Below are 19,454 nucleotides of genomic sequence, written 5' to 3' on the forward strand. Positions count from 1 at the left end.
ATTTTCCTCAAATGACCCAGCAAAGCTGAACAGGGATGCAGATATTCCAGAGGCAGGACTGTGAAAAGGGGACTGTCCTTTATAAATATGCACAGCTGGAGTTTATGCCTTTAAAAATTAAAATAAAATACACACGCACACACAGGTTGTCAGCCAAGCAAACAGAAAACAAAGCAGTTTTTTTAGGTCCAGTTGCTGGATCAAGTTTTATTCCTGCCACCTCCCCAGCAACCGCCTCTTTAGACACACACATCAGCTGAATAAACAGGTTTTGTGCTTCACTCCATGCCTACCCCAAAGTGCCCCACAACCGGCCAAAAAATGCTGGGCTTTGCCGCGGGGTGAACCTGCCAAAAGCCACTGGCCCTGCCTATATCCCAGACCCATCAAAAACCAGCTGAAAGCCAGTCTCCTGGCTCAGCCAACACTTCTAATAAATTGCTTTTCTCAAAAAAAAAAAAAAAAAAAGCGCCGAGTGGCCAACATTACAGAGAACTTAAGTGACATGTGCAGCTGCACACAGACACAACCCTCACAATTCCTCAGGCTAAAAGATGGCTACCGACACCAATGGCAGATTTTCATCTTGTTTTTAATGGCAGTGGTCAAGGGGAGATTTGTTTTTCAAAATGTAGGACTGACCCAGCTAGAAGGAACCGGCGGTCATTTTGCATCATTCCCTACTGAGCACAGTAGAGCTTTCTCATGAGTAAGCATAAATAGGGTCAGGCAGTCTCTCTTATATACAGTGAATACTGCACATATTTTTTCCTCTCAAAAATAATAACCGTTTACTCCTTTTTGTGATACGACAGTGACACCCAATGGCCAGTCTGATTAATTGCAAGTTCAGGAGATGCCCTCCTGGCCTGTTGCATCAGTTTCTACCTCGTGGGAAATAAAAATTTGACCAGCCTCCGCTCAGTATGGAAAGAGCCATGGGTGATTACGGCACCTCTCGTAAAAATTAAATGTGGCAGTTCACAGATAAAGAGGTGTTTGTTTGAGAGAGAAGCTCAGAACCTTTCAAAAACAAAGGTTTCGCAAGTAACCAGCCATGTCTCTGTGAAAGGACTTTGGGACGTCTGCAAAGCGCAGAAACAAACACAGACCCCCTTTGCATGCTAGGAGAGCTTTCAGACTTAAACACACACCTTTCTAGCCTAGGGAGTTATTACTATCACAATTGGTTATTAAATTTATCAGCCACCTTCTCTCGCTGTAACTCTTGAGGCAACTCAAGGCGTCTTTGCAAAACCACAGAAAAGGCATATATTCCGTAGGACCAATGAGTTGGACAGGGAGGAGGGTGCTATGGACTCAAAAAAAGGATAACCTTAATTCCGCAACATGGAAATACTGAAATCTGCCTGTAAACTACAAACCCAAATGTCCATAAAGCTAATTTTTTTGCATCATTCGTTTTGCATTGTACAGTCCTGGGAAAGACCAAGAGACCTTGCTGGGCACCAGAGCCCACTCTCATGACCAACAGAAGCCCCCCAGCACATCACCACACACCTGCTAGACACTGCGACACAAAGCACCAGTCTTGGCAAACCTAACACTCCGTAGACATTGGGACTAGAGTGTCCGGCTGCCAGCCTCAGCCACAGACGTCTAGCTTTGGCAGTGAGTTGGGTGAGCTCTGAGGCCCCTTCTGAATCTATGAACCCACAGCAGCTATGCCACGCCCACAGGGCACAGCCCCACAAGCAACGCCCGCCCAACCTGATCCATTTAATTCAGGGGTCAGCAACCCAAGTCCCATGGGCCACAAACAGCTCATGGGAGGTCATTTAACCGGCCCATGGACCCCCACTGCCCGCTTGGTTGGCTCCCATGCAATAATGCAGAGGTCTTGAGCAAGACCTGTTTTTCACTCTTGGGCAAGCTATGGTTAGGCAAAGAACACTCTTGGACAACAGCTGAGCATTGAAAACAGAACAAGACACCCAGAAATGGATTTTCCCAGCACCACCCAAAGAACAAGCCTCCATTTTGCCCAGACACTCACTCACTCACTCACTCTATCTATCATCTAAACTCTATCCTCTATCTAAACTGGCACAGAGCAGAACAGGGACTGCCTTCTGCAACGCTGGCCGGCTTCCCATTGGGAAATAGCGTTCGTGCATTTGTGCATGCGCACACACTCCGGCCCACCGCGGCGTCTGCAGGACCGCAAACCAGCCCAAGCCACAAAACTTTGCTGACCCCTGATCTAATTCCTGCATTGCTGGGAGTTGCATGAGCTGAGCCTTCAGTTCCCCTCCATCCACCCTACAATTCTTTTTTTTATTATTATTTTATATATAAATTCATCTTTCTTGATTTAAAATATCATCTTACATATACATTACACATAGTTACAGCAAAATTAAACACAAAAATATAAAAGAAAAAACATAAACTAAAAATAAAAAAGCAAAGAAGAGTTAACAATAAGAGATGAACATTGGCTATAACATCCTGTCTTTTCTAATAAAGTCTTCTGAAAGAAACTTCCAATCATTCTTGTTGTACTTCTTCTATTGTCTTAATTTTATCGCACTGTTTGTTTTATAACTTTTCCTGTTTATTTTTCTAGTATATTTATTCCATTTGTTTATTATATACAAGTATCATTCGGTTCTGCTAGGATAACGTCATTTTTACAATATAATCTTATATATTCTTTGAATAGTCTCCATTCTCTAAATATTTTTTGATTTGGGGCCCCTCTGATTTTTACTGGTCAGCTTTGTTAATTGAAAGTACTCTAGCCTGAGTGATTGCCAATCTATTATTGTAGATGTTGTTTCACATTTCCAACTTGTGGCTATCAGTATTCTTGCAGCCGTAACTGAATACATAAGCAGTGGTCTTATATTTTGCTTTATTTCTACTGGCAGTATTCCTAGAAGGAAAATCTCCAGCCTTTCCTACAATTCTACCATCACCTGCTACCCGCCAGAGAATGCCCAGCCACCATCCCCATTGAGTGACCTACCTTTGACGTTGCCCAGGGAGAGGGCGCGATCGCGGTCCGCCAATCCCGGCCCCACCTTGCCACTGCCGCCACTGTTGTCCTTCTGCCTCGCCACGGCCACGGCGATGCCCACGGGGAGGTGGCGCACCTCCCCCTCGCCCTGCGACCCGATGCTCTCGCGCCCAAAGGACTTGGCGCTCTCGGGGCGCTCAGGCTCCTTCTTCAGCTGTTTGCTGGCCTGGTGGGGCAGCAGCTGCTGGATCCTGGCTGAGGCCTGCAGGGCAGGGTCGGCCTTCATGTGCCCCAAACCGCCAAAGGGGCTCTTCTTGCCGCTGCCCGACCGAGCCGCCGCCGCCTCCTTGGCAAAGCTGCCGCTGTACTTGATGAGGCTCTGCATGGCCGAGCCTTCTCCGTGAGAGGTAGAATGGAGGCCTTCCGCGCTCCGTGTCGCCGTCACCACGGTCCTCTGCAGGCCTCCGGGGTCGAGGTACGCCTTCTTGGCTTCCTCCTCCGCCCGGCTGGCCTGGTTGTGCTGTGCCGCCAAGACCGCCATCTGCGTGGTGGCAAAGTTGCCCATGTCGAAAGGCTTCCATTTCTGCTCGGAGGGCTTTGGGGGCTGGCCGTGGTCGAGGTGCTGCCCCCGGGACGAGGCGGACGACAAAGAAGAGGAGGAAGAGGAGGAAGAACTGTCCAAAGTGCCATAGATCTTTGCTGCGTCCTTGCAGGTGGGCCGCGGAAACCGCTCCCGCTCGCAGGAGCGATGCTCTGACTCCGAGCCCGGCTTGAGCAAGTCTTTGGAGGCGAGGAAGTCGCCCCTGCTTTCGGGGGAGCCGAGCCGGGGCCTGCTGAGGAACGTCTCGGGGGGCCCCTGCTTCCTGAGCGCCGTGGAGGTGGCCCGGATGACGGAGCTCTTCTCGCGCAGAACCTCCAACCTCTTGGCGTCGCCGTGAGGCGCAAAGTCCGGGGGCAGGAGGCTGCGGGCGCCGTCGCCCAGGCACCTCTCGGGCAAGGCCTGGAGGACGCCCACCCGGGCGGCCGGCGGGTCCTTCTCCTTCACCTTGCTGCCACCGTTGTCCCGGGCCTGCGAGGCGATCTGGATGGGCCCGCTGCGCTCGTCGTAAGCCTCCACGGAAGGCACAAAGGTGGGCGCGATGACCTTGTGCTCCCTGCCGGCCTCCTTGGCCAGAGGGAAGATGGTGTACATGTTGGAATGGACCGGCTGCGGGGGGAAGGCGGAGGAAGCGGGGGCCAGTTTCCCCGGCTGGCCCGGAGAGGGGCAGCTGCAGGCCACGTGCAAGGCGGCGGCCCCTGCCCCGGAATCCCCCCTCCGCAGCCGCTCCGAGTGCGAGGAAGGCCTCATGTTCTCGTCGTGCCGCGTGGGGTCCCTGGCGCAGCGGTCCTGCTCCGAGCCCAGCGCTTTCCCCAGAGGGTCCCCTCCGCCGTTGCAGTTGCTGAGCGAGGAGGTCTGCAGCGGGTTCTTGAACTTTGGTTCTCCGCCGTGGGTGCCGCGACTCGGCACGTGCTCAGCCAGGAAGGGGGGCAGCGGCTGCTCCCCGGCCCTGGCACCTTTGTCGGGGCCGCTCACTTTCCTGTCGCTGTCGGGCTTGGTGTCCTGGGTGAGGTCCACCACGCTGTGCGGCCTGGGCTCCTCCCGGGCCTTGCCCTCTTTCTTGGGGCCGGCCAGAAGGACGTCGCCCCGGCATGCCCGCTCCTTGCTGACGTCCCTGGCGCCGTCCTTCGAGGCCCTGGGCAGGTGCCCAAGCTCCTTCTCGCGGTGGAGGGCGCTGGGCCCATGGCTGGCTGCCGTCCTCGAGGGGGGGGCCTGGGGGTGCAAGGGGGGCTGCCCTGCGTGGCCACCAAGATAAAACCCATCTGCAAAACAAGGAACAGACTTGGTTAACCCCAAGGAAGGCGGACAGCTTGCAAAGGAAACATGATTGCACAGATTCAAAGTGCCATAGGGACCCAAACAATGCGATAATTCCAATGAAATGCGGCATGACTTAATTGTATATGCATAATAATGAAGAACATGGCAGGGATTTGTTTATGGCACAGATTGGCATATAGAGAGCAGAGATGGGTTTGGGGTTTTTGGTTTTTTATTTCACACCATCTGTACCCTGTAACACAGAAAGTAAACAAGTTAATGTAATAAACCAAACACGGCAACATTAATGGTAAAGTGTATTATAATTTGCCTTGGGTTAATACCCCGTTAGTTCCTAATATTGAAAAGAGTTTATTTTGCTTTGGTTTTGGGGGGAGGGAGATTTCTCAGGTCCTAATTACTTTCTTTTACTTTAGCTTCTGTGTGACTGAGACACTTGCTTTTTCCTTTTTGTGTGGATTAGTATTTTGAAATTCAATAATTAAAAAATGGAAAAATAAAACAAAATATCGTTGTGTGCTGGGGAACCCCAAGTTGACCCGGCAGGTGGCAGGGAAAAGGGGTTAAGCTTTCTGCCTTGCTTGGATATGACTTGCACAATTTAAACCATGTGAAATGGCATGTGATATGCACTCATCCTGCACCATGCAAGCGTCTCTATGCACATTCCATATACATTCAACACCATATACCTCCCATATACATTCAGCCAGTGTTGTGCGGTGGTTAGAGGGCTGTACTAAGAGCCGGGAGAGACCAGGGTTCGAATTCCCCACCTGACCATGACAAAGCTCAGTGCGGGACCTGGGGCCAATCACTGCCTCTCTCAGCCTAACCTACCTCACAGGGTTGTTGTGGGGAGCAAATGGGAGGGATAAGACCATGTGTACCAGTGCCTGAAATGGACCGTGCCTTCTGTGACAGAAGTCTTTGAAATTATGCCTGTTTTGGGAAGAAATTGAGGAGAGAGAGAAGCTTTTCTCCTCCCACAAGTCTGGAAGCCACCCAGAAAACAGATTCTGGATGGAGAAATGGGAGCCTGCCCTTCTCCCAGAGCAGAAATTCCTGCCCCAAGATGGGAGGCAACAGGCGACCAGCTTAGGCAGCTGCAAAAAGGAGGATCAGGCAAAGGCAAGGAGAAGGAAGGAGCCATCTCAGGCCACTAGTCCTCATGGTGCCCAGGTGCACTTCCAGGCACCCAGTCATGTGGCAGCTAGACTGGTGACTGGGAGTGGCTCTTGAGACCACATAACACCGGTCCTGAAAGACCTACACTGGCTCCCACTATGTTTCCGAGCACAATTCAAAGTGTTGGTGGTGACCTTGAAAGCCCTAAACAGCCTCGGTCCAGTAGACCTGAAAGAGCATCTCCACCCCCATCATCCAGCCCAGACACTGAGGTCCAGCTCCAGGGGCCTTCTGGCAGTTCCCTCACTGCAAGAAGCCAAGTTACAGGGCCTTCTTGGTGGTGGCACCTGCCCTGTGGAACGCCCTCTTATCAGTCAAAGGAAAAAACAACTACCAAACTTTTAGAAGACATTTGAAGGCAGCCCTGTTTAGGGAAGCTTTTAATATCTGAAGGATATTATTGTATTTTAATATTTTGTTGAAAGCCGCCCAGAGTGGCTGGGGAAACCCAGGCAGATGTGCAGGGTATAAATAAATTCTTCTTCTTCTTCTCCTCCTCCCAATTAACCTCCATCTCCAAGGCCTGCTCCTGTATAGGGTTGCCACACGTCCGGAATTTCCTTGACAAAGCCAGTATTCGACCCTCGTGAACAGCGCCCTGGTGGAAATCTGGACGTATGAACGCCCTCTTGTCAGATGTCAAAGAGAACTACCACCAAACTTTTAGAAGACATCTGAAGGCAGCCCTGATTATCATCATCATCATCCTCATCAGTGATGGTGAGCAACCACAGGGCGGGTTTGTGTGTGTTCTGCGTCTGTGCCATTTGGGGGCTTCCCAGGGGCAGTTGGGGGCACTGGACAAAGAGTGAGGGGGAGCCAAACTCACCTTTTGGAGACTCAAAGAGGCTGTGCTGGCCCAGCTGAGCAAGCAAGGGGCTGCCACTGTTGTGAGGCTCCAGGTGGCTCAGAGGAATGTATGAGGGATACAGTCCGTTGGGAAGGTGGGAGAATCCTGGAAAAGAGGGACAGAGGAGTCAGGTGTAAACCTTATTATTATTATTATTATTATTATTATTATTATTTATTAAGCACATTGATTGGTTTTTAGAAACCCATGCAACTCAAAGTGACACGCAAGAGTGATTAAACGACATCCGTTTAATCCAGCATAGAACACAGCACAGGAACGTTCTAAAAATGCATTCCTAATTTTATTATGATTAAGAATAAACAAAATAAACAAAATATAAAGAGCATAAAGAAATACTGCCACAGCAGGCTGAAAGCAGCATGAATTTGGATGCTGTCATTGACTTTGTTGTTCCAAAACTTTGCCAAAAAAATGCCCTTTTCCCCCCATGAGCCTGTTACGCCAGTCTATATGTATTATTTTGTAATAAGTTGGCTTAGTCGTAAATTACTATGAACAAAATGTTCTTAATCCATTCAGGTATAGTATTATATTCCCCACCCCGCATTTTTGGTGTTAAAATCTTAGCAGCAGCTATTAACACTATTTGTTGATTATTTTCCAGAATAACATCTTTTAGATTATCCAGCAGAAATATTTTGGGTTCTAAGGGTGTAGTTGGATACCCTAACGCTTCAGGGATATTAGCCTGAACGTATTCCCAGAATATTACAAAATATTCAAAAGAAAACGCATCCACGTTTTTAAACGGGAGTGCTGGGGGTCGTCCCACCAGATCTTGTGAGAGCATCCTAAACCAAAGAGGTTTTAAGCTTCATAGAGTTGGACGAGACCCCCAGAGGTCATCCATTCCAACCCCCTGCAATGCAGGAATCTCATGCCTTGCTTTGATTTAACTCGCGCGATTCCAACTGCCCCGCCTTCATCTGCCCATGGTTGAAATCCGAGAAAATGAAATGCTTCTTCTGAGCTGCAAACGCACACAAATGTCCCTCTGTGCACCCCATACATTCAGCACCATGTTCATCTCATGCATTCAGTGAGAGCAGCGTAGAGGTTATTTTTTCGGACTCGTATCTGGCAGAGACCAGGGTTCGAATCCCCACTAGGCCACGAAGCTCACTCAGTGGCCCTGAGCTCAGTCACCAGCTCTCCTCCTGGCCTACCTCACAGGGTTGTTGCGGGGGCTGAATGAGGAGGTGCCTGGGTGCGGTGCTATTAAATGATGACTGAAACGGGCTAGAATTGCAAAACGGACTATGCCTTCTGCGCCTGAAGTCTTTGAAATTCTGCCTGTTGGGAAAGAGAGAAGCTTTCATCCTCCCCTTGGTCTTGAGGCCACCCAGCAAACAGATTCTGGACAGAGAAAACAAAGAGGGCCCTCATCCCAGAACATCAGTTTACAGAAATTCCTGTCCCAATATCGGAAGCAACAGACCACTCACACACCGACTTTGGGAGTGCTGGGGATGCTTGGCCTCGACCCTATAGACCTGAAGGAGCGTCTCCACCCTCATCGTTCTGCCCGGACACTGAGGTCCAGCTCCGAGGGCCTTCTGGTGGTTCCCTCATTGCGAGAAGTGAGATTTCAGGGAACCAGGATTCAACCTCAATCTGTTCGCCACCATCCATCCTTCAACCGCCTCCAAGCAATGCTTCTAAGGACTAATTACTGGAAACCACAGGATGGGAGAATCCTGCATTCTGGATTCACACAGGCAACTGTTCAACCCCTGTGAGAACAGAGTGCTGGACTGGATGGGCCATTGGCCTGATCCAGCAGGCTTCTCTTATGTCCTTATGACAGATGGCCACCTGTCTGTCGTGGACTCCCTTTCACCCCAGCCAAGGGAAGGAACCAAGTTAAGGCTGCTTTGGCTTGCTGGCTTTTTGCTCTGACCACATCTGCCCTGTCTCCCCCAAAAAGCATGCAGAAAAACTGGGGACGGCGGCGTCTGTTAGCGATATTTCACCGAAAAGCAGCAGGCGGGCAGGAACCACGCAACGGAAGTGAGTCTTGCTTAACCCTGCTGCGCAACCGCGTCGGCCACAATGATGGGCCTGTGGCTGCAGAAGGGAAGCAGGTGCTGTGGCGCATGGCAGCAACATCCTCGCACATGCTTCAGCCTGCTTCCTCCCAAGCGCCCTGCCTGCGCACTGCGGCTGGCTCCAGCGACAGAGGAAGCACGTCCGCAAGCTTTGAGGGCCTTGTATCTTGAAAGAAGGTAACAAACGTGGGTTTCGTGGTTCGGAATGGCAGCAGAATGGTGGTCTTCTGGAGGAACAGGTGGCCGGGTTGGGGGCATGGCTGAACCGGGTGCCTTAGCTGCCCAGGAAACCACAGATCCTTGCAAAATAACGCAGAGGCTGCGTTACGCAATCTGAGAACGGGAAACGGATTTGCACAGGCCTCGGAGTTGCAATAAGGAGAACATTAGCTAATGCTCTTCCAGGCTGCATCAACAGTAGTCCAGTGTCCAGATCAAGGAAACTGCTCTATTCTGCCTCGGTTGGACCACATCTGGAGTCCTGTGTTGAGATCTGGGCACCACAATTTAAGAGGCTGACAAGCTGGAAGGTGTGCAGAAGATAATATAATGATAATAATAATTTATTATTTATACCCTGCCCGTCTGGCTGGGTTTCCCCAGCCACTCTGGGCGGCTTCCAACAGAATATTAAAATACAATAACCTATTAAACATTAAAAGCTTCCCTGAACAGGGCTGCCTTCAGATGTCTTCTAAAAGTCTGGTAGTCGTTTTTTGCTTTGACATCTGGTGGGAGGGCGTTCCACAGGGCGGGAGCCGCCACCAAGAAGGCCCTCTGCCTGGTTCCCTGTGACTTGGCTTCTCGCAGTGAGGGAACCGCCAGAAGGCCCTCGGAGCTGGACCTCATTGTTTGGGCAGAACGATGGGGGTGGAGACGCTCCTTCAGGTCTACTGGACTGAGTCCGTTTAGGGCTTTCAAGGTCAGTACCAACACTTTGAATTGTGCTCGGAAACATACTGGGAGCCAATGCAGGTCTTTCAGGACCAGTGTTATGTGGTCTTGGTGGCCACTCCCAGTCACCAGCCTAGCTGCTGCATTCTGGATTAATTGCAGTTTCCGAGTCACCTTCAAAGGTAGCCCCACGTACAGCGCATTGCAGTAGTCCAAGCGAGAGATAACTAGAGCATGCACCACTCTGGCCAGACAGTCTGGAAGCCAAGCCTTATGAGGAGCGGTTGAGGGAGTTGGGCAGGTTTAGCCTAGAAGTAAAGGAGACTTGAGAGGAGATACAATCAACATCAAATATCTCAAGAGCTGCAAAAGGAAGCAAGCTTGTTTTCTGTTTCTCCGGAGGGTAAGACTCAAACCAATGGATTCAAGTTGCAAGAAAAGAGATTCCGACTCAACATCAGGAAGAACTTTCTGACAGTGAGAGCTGTTTGACAGTGGAACCAACTCCCTCGGGAGGTTGTGGAATCTCATTCATAGGAGGTTTGATGACTGTCTGTCATGGAAACTTCAGCTGAGATCCCTGCATTAAAGGGGGCTGGGTTAGATGACCCTCAGCACCCCTTCCCACACTACCATTCTATGAAAACACATCTAAAAACAGGCAGGCGGGTTCTGCAAAATGCACAGGACCAGTACATTTATCTTTTAGAGTGGGGAACCTTTGGCCCTTCCAAGCATCATTGAACTACAATTCTCCCCCCCCCCCACCAGCCCTAGCAAGCATGGTCGGCACCCAGGGATGTTGGGAGCTGTAGTTTAACAACATCTGGAGGGCCAAAAGTTCCCCATGGCTGACCTGGTGCATCAAGACTAAGGTTCAAATCCACGCTCAGCCACGCTGAAGCTCCATAGATGACCTTGGACCACTCATTGCTCCTCTCCACCTTCACATATCCCTGTATCTCATTGTGACATTCCTGTTCATGGTTGAATCGCTCATTCCTCCAGGGCGTTGTAGTGGTTGGAACAACCTTGCGCCTCATGATGGGAGTTGTAGTGCAACAACATCTAGAGACCCACAGTTCAGAAATGCTGGGTTAGAGTTTCGGACTAGGACCCAGGGAGACCTGGGTTCAAATCCTGACTCGGCCATGAGGAACTCTCACTGTGCCTCCTGGCTGAACCTACCTCACAGGGTTGCTGTAGGGATTAAAATGAGGAGGCAAGAGCCATGAACACTACTTTGAGCTCCCTGGTAATTAAAGTGGGAGATAAGTGCAAATCAATAGATTTGTTGCACCGCGACTCTCGGCTAGGCCTCCCAGGTGTTCCTTGGGCACAGGTGGGCATCTAGTCCAATGGCACGTTGGTAACACCAGCCCCCCAGATGGCAACTCCAGGCTTGGAAGAAGATTCGCACATCTTAGGAAAATCTCAGAAGTTCACCAAGTCCAAGCACCCTCTCTGTCCTTCCTCACAACGAGCAAAAGAAATTAATAATAATAATAATAATAATAATAATAATAATAATAATAATTTATTATTTATCCTCTGCTCATCTGGCTGTGTTTCCCCAGCCACTCTGGGCGGCTCCCAACAGAATATAAAAGCACAATAAAACATCAAACACTTCCCTAAACAGGGCTGCCTTCAGATGTCTTCTAAAAGTCAGACAGTTGTTTATTTCCTTGACATCTGACGGGAGGGCGTTCCACAGGGTGGGCGCCGCCACCGAGAAGGCCCTCTGCCTGGTTCCCTGTAACCTCATTTCTTGCAGGGAGGGAACCGCCTGAAGGCCCTTGGAGCTGGACCTCAGTGTCCGGGCAGAACGATGGGGGTGGAGATGCTCCTTCAGGTCTACTGGGCCGAGGCCGTTTAGGGCTTTCAAGGTCAGCACCAACACTTTGAATTGTGCTCGGAAATGTACCAAATTATTATTATTATTATTATTATTATTATTATTATTATTATTACTACTACTACTACTACTACTACAGGTCCACTATATAAAATATACATTCTGTGAGAGCTGCTCACCCCATATATGTCCACTTGACCGCTACAGATGCCCCATAATACATGGGTTCTTACATCTCTAAGAACTCAATTGTTTCGTGTTGCAGCACCTGCACTTTGGAACTCCCTGCCTCTTGATATTATTCCCATTTATGCAGGTTTTGCCATTTACTCCAAAAGGAGAAATAGGCAATGGCTCTCGGCACACACGGTTAAGTTTTTTTTGGGGGGGCTGAATTTAAACAGAGGGGCTGGAAAGGAAGTTACACGTAGCTTATGGACGACTCCTTTTTTTCTTTTTCCCTTTTTTAATGGCCTGTAGCTTACTCCTTGAACTGTAGACAGCAGCCTCTGGAATGCTCTGTGGCTTCCAATTCTGTTTTACAAGAAAACTGATCGGCAAGGCGAGAGGAGCCAGGCCAGAACCCCACCCCCCTCTTTCCTGGAGCAGTTGTTCCAGGAGGAGTTTCGATTCCTTGAAAGCAGAGTCAAGATGCTCATTCCCCCAAGTTAGTCAGGTAGTCCCAAGTTTGGGGCAACGGCGGTTTCCGAGAGCCCCTCACCATCTCCTCCTCATTAGCAGCACAAGACCCCTCCCAGAGAAAGGGGCAGGGGTCTGGAGCCAGAGACTCCTGCAGAATAAGAACACAGAAGAGCCCGGCAGGATCAGGCCCATGGTCAATGTTGATTATGAGATATTGGTTATGAGTTTGAAATGTAATAGGGAAAATAAGAAATGCATACTAAGAGATTAGATTGGGAAATTTTCAGACAGGACTGATGGAAGTAAAAAAAATTGAATAAGATGTAAAAGTATGTTTAATTACTGTTGAAAATGATAGGTTAAAAAACTAATAAAAATTTATATATATATATAAAGAATGGCTTTCTCCATCCCTCCCAGGCTTGACCCCTTTCCTATTTGGCAAACCAACTAGCAGGCACCCACAGGCCGGGTCTAGAGAATGGACCAAAGGCAGCCGACCAGCAGAAAGGAAGAAATCGCAACCTTTTCCCCGCTCGCAGACCAGACATTTCATCTGTAGACACGAACAAGAGTTTTGAAACCTCCTAAGGGTTACATAACTCCAAACAACCGCAAGACTTTAGCAATCTTGCTGACCGCGCAGGAGGGCAAGTGGGCCCTGAGACTTCCCAGTCCCAGGAAGGGGCAAGAAAGGAGATGGGTGCAAGGAGGTTTCTTCACACACAGTGATTGGTGTTTGCTACGCATGCAGGATTTGGGCAAATCTGGGTGCTGGGTCAATTGCAGCTTCGCTCCCATCTTTGAAAGCACAGCCACCCGCTAGGTCCTTTTTCTTCCACGCGGTTTCTGTGGCCTGTTGATTCCTAATCTCATGACCGGATGCTTCCTCTCCTGTTGGTGAGTCAGATATATATATATATATATATATATATATATATATATATCCCACAAACACACAAATTAACCCCGCCCTTTCGTGTTTAGAAAGAGGAACAAAGATTAAGATTTCTTTTTCCAGGGACCAGACGGGTGGGTTTGCCAACTTCTTGCAACATCAGCCCTCGCAGGCTCTCCTCCCAATTTCTCCCGAAGTAGGTCAGGCTCATTAACCCCATTTGATGGACAAGGAACACCGAGGAACAAGGGAGGTTTAAATGACTCGTGATTCATCTTCGGGGAGGGGGACTTGTTCTGCAGAAGGCCTGGCTTCACAGGCACTCCTCCTCCATGTAGAAACATGACAAGAGCCTGGACTGCGTAGTCCAACACCCTGCTCTGGCAGCGGCCGGCCAAGTCTGCTTGCATTATGAAACACAGCTCCGTCACAGGTGCTGCAGCCTCCATTGCCGTGACGATGTGGGGCAGGTGCAGAGCTGCAGCTTCTGAGGTGCAAAGCATGCAGAGAGGGGTGCTTCACCTGCGCCACTTCTCTCTCCCCCTGGCATTCACATACCAAGAGCCTGTTGGATCAGACGCATGGTCCTTCTACTTCAGCATCCTCTTCTCTCACGGTGGACAACCAGCTGCCTGGGTGGGAAACTCTCAGGCAGGGCCCAAGCCAAAGGCGCCCCTCCCCTCCTGTGGTTTCGTTTCCACCAGCTGATATTCAGCACAAGGTGAGAAACTAAGATATGGTGGTCCCTTGGTTCTCAAATGCCTTGGTTCTCAAACAACTTGGAACCCAAACACTGCAAACCCGGAAGGAAGCGTTCCGGTTTGCGAACCTTTTTCGGAAGCCAAACATGCTCCGTTTTGAATGCCACGCTTCCATTTTGAGTGCTACGCTGAGTTTTTGCTATTTATTTTGCGTTTTGAAGCAAAATTTCTGACTTGCAAATATGGAAAAATGAAAGATTCCCCTCCTTACGGATTTCAATGTTTCCTGAGGTCATTTTTTGTGTTCAGTAAAGAAAAGCCAAACAGCTTTCCTGTTGCCCCCTTGTTAAAAAGGTAAAGGTACCCCTGCCTGTACGGGCCAGTCTTGCCAGACTCTAGGGTTGTGCGCCCATCTCACTCTATAGGCCGGGGGCCAGCGCTGTCCGGAGACACTTCCGGGTCACGTGGCCAGCGTGACAAGCTGCATCTGGCGAGCCAGCGCAGCACACGGAACGCCGTTTACCTTCCCGCTAGTAAGCGGTCCCTATTTATCTACTTGCACCCGGGGGTGCTTTCGAACTGCTAGGTTGGCAGGCGCTGGGACCGAGCAACGGGAGCGCACCCCGCCGCGGGGTTTCGAACCGCCGACCTTTTGATCGGCAAGTCCTAGGCACTGAGACTTTAACCCACAGCGCCACCCGCGTCCCTTGTTACCTGTAGTTTATGGGAGAGTTTCTCCAGAATTTTGCATCCGGTGGACAACCTGAGCTGCAGAAGGAATCTTCTTGGCCGACTGACAAAGTGTGGCTTGCCCTTAGCCAAATGGCTCCGGAGATAGGCTTGGGGTGGGCTCCCAATCAAAGGGCATTCAATTTCAGTGTTTTAGGAAGCAAAGCAAGTCACCTCCACAAGGTGCATTGCCCAGGATTGAAACCGATGTCCACCAGAGTTCAAACTCTGTACAGGGTGCCTTGGTTCTCAAATGCCTTGGTAAACAACTTGGAACCCGAAGTGTTCCGGTTTGTGAACTTTTTTCGGAAGCCGAACGTGCTCAGTTTTGAGTGCCACACTTCCATTTTGAGTGTTACGCTGAGGTCTGTCTGTTTTTGCTATTTATTTTGCATTTTTGTGCCTTTTTTTCTGTCTGTGTGGAACCCAGTTCAGCTACTGATTGATTGATTGTGTGACTGCAGTACATGGTTTATTGCTTTCATTTTATGGATCAATGGTCTCGTTAGATAGTAAAATTCATGTTAAATTGCTGTTTTAGGGGTTGTTTTTAAAAGTCTGGAATGGATTAATCCATTTTCCATACTTTCTATGGGAAAGTGCACCTTGGTTTTGGAACGGACTTCCGGAACGGATTAAGTCTGAGAACCAGGCTACCACTGTATATAAGCTCAGTGCTTTTTTTCTTTAAAAATGTTTAGGGGTACTCTCATTTTGAGTCAATGAAATCACCATTTTACAGTTCAAATTGGGAAAAATAAATACAGTCAATGGACAAAAGTACAAAGATTTACAAAAAAGGTCAGGGGTTTGCGTACCCCCAGAAGAAAAAGCACTGTATAAGCTAATCGCTAAGTGGCACCTTAAACCTAGATTACGTTCGCTACAATGGAATGTCTAGGCAACTTTTACTTTTCCAATGATGGTGATGTTTAATTCATCTCTAGACCACTTTATATTTAAAATAAATCTCACCAAGCAGTTTACAACACATAAAAACATCAAATAAAACAATCCAGAATAAAACAAATTCAAGCTTCAAGGAAAACTTTTCAGCTCCTTCCGTTTTCCCCATATTGATTTACCTGTTCAATTTTTTATAGAGCTGTCCCATAGCAAAAGGACTCTAGGAAGGTAGTGCGGTGCAGTGGTGACAGAGTCGAACAAAGACCTGGGAGATCAGGGTTCGAATCCCCACTCCGTCATGAAGCTCACTGGGTGACCTTTGGCCAGTGACAGCCTCTTGACCTCCCTCGCAGGGTCATTGTAGGGATTAACTCAGGCAAGGGGTAAACCATGTCCTCTCCTTGGAGAACAAGGTGAATAAGCTCTTTTGCTTACCTGTGTAGGAAAGGTAGAGGGGCCAGCCAGGTGGAGATGCCCACTGCCAGCCTGGCATACAGACATCTTCACAGGGTCGCCATTGGACCCACGCCAGGTGCAAAACCCACCTGGGAAATTTCTAGCACTATAAATGACCATCTGGGTTCCTTCCAACTCTACAATTCCATGATTCTACGGATGATGGGAGCCGTAAAGGGCAAAACCTGCAGTTTCCCCTGCCCAGCCATCAATTGCACCATTTTCCTAGTAGGTATTTCAAGGGATGTGGGTGGCACTGTGGATTAAACCACAGAGCCTAGGACTTGCCAATCAGAAGGTCGGCGGTTCGAATCCTCGTGACTGGGTGAGCTCCCGTTGCTCAGTCCCTGCTCCTGCCAACCTAGCAGTTCAAAAGCATGTCAAGTGCAAGTAGAGAAATAGGGACCGCTTCGGCGGGAAGGTAAACGCCGTTTCTGTGCGCTGCTCTGGTTTGCCAGAAGCGGCTTAGTCCTGCTGGCCACATTACCCAGAAGCTGTACGCCGGCTCTCTCGGCCAGTAAAGCGAGATGAGCGTCCAACCCCAGAGTCAGCCATGACTGGACCTAATGGTCAGGGGTCCCTTTACCTTTACCTTTTTATGGTGTCCAAGGAGGACGCGGGTGGCGCTGTGGATTAAACCACAGAGCCTAGGACTTGCCGATCAGAAGGTTGGCGGTTCGGATCCCCGCGACGGGGTGAGCTCCCGTTGCTCGGTCCCTGCTCCTGCCAACCTAGCAGTTCAGAAGCACGTCAAAGTGCAAGTAGATAAATAGGTACCGCTCCAGCAGGAAGGTAAACGGTGTTTCCGTGCGCTGCTCTGGTTCGCCAGAAGCGGCTTAGTCCTGCTGGCCACATGACCCGGAAGCTGTATGGCAGCTCCCTCAGCCAATAAAGCGAGATGAGCACCGCAACCCCAGAGTCGGTCACGACTGGACCTAATGGTCAGGGGTCCCTTTAACTTTTTATTTCAATGGATGGAAGCCGCCTTGAGATTTGCTCGGCCGCTAACTTCCCCTTTCGACGAAGGGAACAGGCAAGGACATGGCTCTGGGAGGCTGCAAAGGGAGCTTTTTTGCCGAACGTCTTTCCCGGGGTCATCCAAGTCCCTCCCAGCCACAGACCCAGAGGCACCATCTGCACCCAGGCGGGGGCAGATGTTTCCACCTTCCACAGAATGCCATCAGCTTGCCAGCATCTCCCTCCCCCCTCAAAAGCTGTATTTGACCCTCAGGAGTAGGCAAGGGAGCGCTTCTCTCAGAGGAAGGCTCCTCGTGGAACAGGAATGTGATGACACAGACAGGTTGGAATCCAGACCCCATAAGCTTGCGCAGAGGCCAGCTGTGGGTCTCCTGCAAAGAATCCATGATTGATGCTCCACAAAGGCAGCCAAGGAATGAATTAAGGCACCTCGGCAGCTCTGCAAAAAGGGGCAGGAGGAGTATTGGCACAAAAATGGAAGCAAGAAGAATTACCGACGAAAGAAGAATGGAGGATGAAGTTGATGGAGTACGCAGAATTAGATAAATTAACAGGAAGGATTCGAAACCTGCGGGACCAGAGATTCTTAGAGGACTGGAGTAAATATATGAACTATTTGAAAAGTAATTGTGATGAACAGATTACGCTAGTAGGACTGCAAGAAGTTTTGTAAGGTGGATTGTTTGAAATATTACAAGAAAGACTATGAAAGGAATTATTAGTTAAGGACAATTAAATGCAATATAGAAATTAAGAAATGCAGAATAAGTGATAAAGAACGGAAAATCATCAGAGGTGTTGACAGAAGTTTAAAACATTGTATAAGATGAGAAGATATGTTGTAAGACTGTTGGAACTGATATGTTTAAAAATCAATAAAAATGTATAAAAAGGGGGGGCAGGCGGAAAGGGGGCAATCTCAAAAAGGCACCTTTTCCCTTTGCCTGTTTCCCACGCCACCAAAACCCCTCTTCTCCATCCATTTGCCCAATGTGCTCTTAAAGCCACAAAAGCTGGTGGGTATCACTGCCTCCGGCTGTGGGAGGGAGTTCCACAGTCTAACTATGAGCTGCATGAAGATGGACTGTCTCATCGGTTAACACGAGCCAGAATGTTACTGTGACTCTGTCGGTGTCAGAAATCCAGATATATTAAGGTAGGTGCCAAACGGCCCCTTAAATCTAGGTCGCCACAACATCATGTCTTATTTGCCAGGGGGTTGAACTAGATGACCTTCGGGGTTCCTTCCAACAGTACAATTCTACGATCTCAACTACATTGCATGACTGCAGCTTGCTCTTGCAACAATTCGCTTGTCCCAATATGCAAGAAAGAGAAACACACACACTGGAAATGGTATGAACTATGGACTAAGGCAGAGGTTTTTAAACGGTGGTCTGTGAGTTCCATTTGAGTAGCCTTTGGATAGCACAGTTAAATACAGTGGTACCTTGGTTCTCAAACGCCTTGGTACTCAAACAACTTGGAACCTAAAAACTGGAAACCCAAAAGTAAGTGTTCCGGTTTGCAAACCTTTTTCGGAAGCCGAACTTCTCCGTTTTGAGGGTTATGCTTCCAATTTGAGTGCCACACTTCTATTTTGAGTGTTACGCTGTCTGTTATTGCCATTTCTTTTGCGTTTTTGTTTTTGTGACTGCGTGGAACAGAGTTCAGCTACTGATTGATTGATTGTTTTATGGATTTTTATGGATCAATGGTCTCTTTAGATAGTAAAATTCATGTTCAATTGCTCTTTTAGGGGTTGTTTTTAAAAATCTGGCATCGATTAATCTATTTTGCATTACTTTCTATGGGAAAGCGTGCCTTGGTTTTGGAACGCTTTGGTTTTGGAACGGATTTGCGGAACGGATTAAGTTTGGGAACCAAGGTACCACTCTATATCTGCACTCAGCCCTGCATTTACTTCCCTTGATGTGATGATGGAGGACTAAGATGCCCAGAGAGGGGTCCCCGATTCATGCAGCAGCGCAGAAGCACAAGACTTGTGTCTTTTGCTGTAAACAAGTCAGCTGCCTTCATTGAGATGCCAGTTGCCAACCTGGCGCCCAGAAATATGCAGGTAGTTGCAACTGGACCCACAGCAGGAGCAAAACACACCTGGCGAATTTCAAGCACTGGATTGTATAGCTTACAAAGGCAGGACAAATCTGCACAAAGAAAGAGGAAACCACGTCACCGTTTCACAGGTGCCAAAACGTGGGGTTACTCTGCTAAATACCGTATTTTTCGCTGTATAGGACACACTTTTCCCCCTCCAAAAATGAAGGGGAAATGTGGGTGCGTCCTATGGGGCGAATGCAGGCTCCTTGGCTTCAGCGAAAGCAACGCAAAGCCTCCGAAGCGCAGAGGGAGCGCTCCCTCTGCACTCAAGAGGTTTCGCGTTGCTTTTGCTGAAGCCT

The 19,454-nt window shown here is 49.1% G+C and overlaps 1 protein-coding gene across 7 annotated transcripts in view; it reads right to left on the minus strand.

Moving 5' to 3' along the window:
• TNRC18 (trinucleotide repeat containing 18) overlaps positions 1–19,454 on the minus strand; it is a 119,936-nt gene that overhangs the window by 67,095 nt on the left and 33,387 nt on the right. For all 7 annotated transcript variants that reach the window (XM_053366001.1, XM_053366005.1, XM_053366004.1 and 4 more), the window contains 2 exons: positions 6,880–7,005; positions 2,993–4,843 (listed from right to left, as the gene is read on the minus strand). In XM_053366001.1, the coding sequence (XP_053221976.1) occupies positions 2,993–4,843; positions 6,880–7,005 (1,977 nt within the window). The remainder of the gene's footprint in view (positions 1–2,992; positions 4,844–6,879; positions 7,006–19,454) is intronic.

Source organism: Podarcis raffonei, chromosome 14, assembly GCF_027172205.1.
Source record: "Podarcis raffonei isolate rPodRaf1 chromosome 14, rPodRaf1.pri, whole genome shotgun sequence".
In the NCBI taxonomy this organism is placed as follows: Eukaryota; Metazoa; Chordata; class Lepidosauria; order Squamata; family Lacertidae; genus Podarcis; species Podarcis raffonei.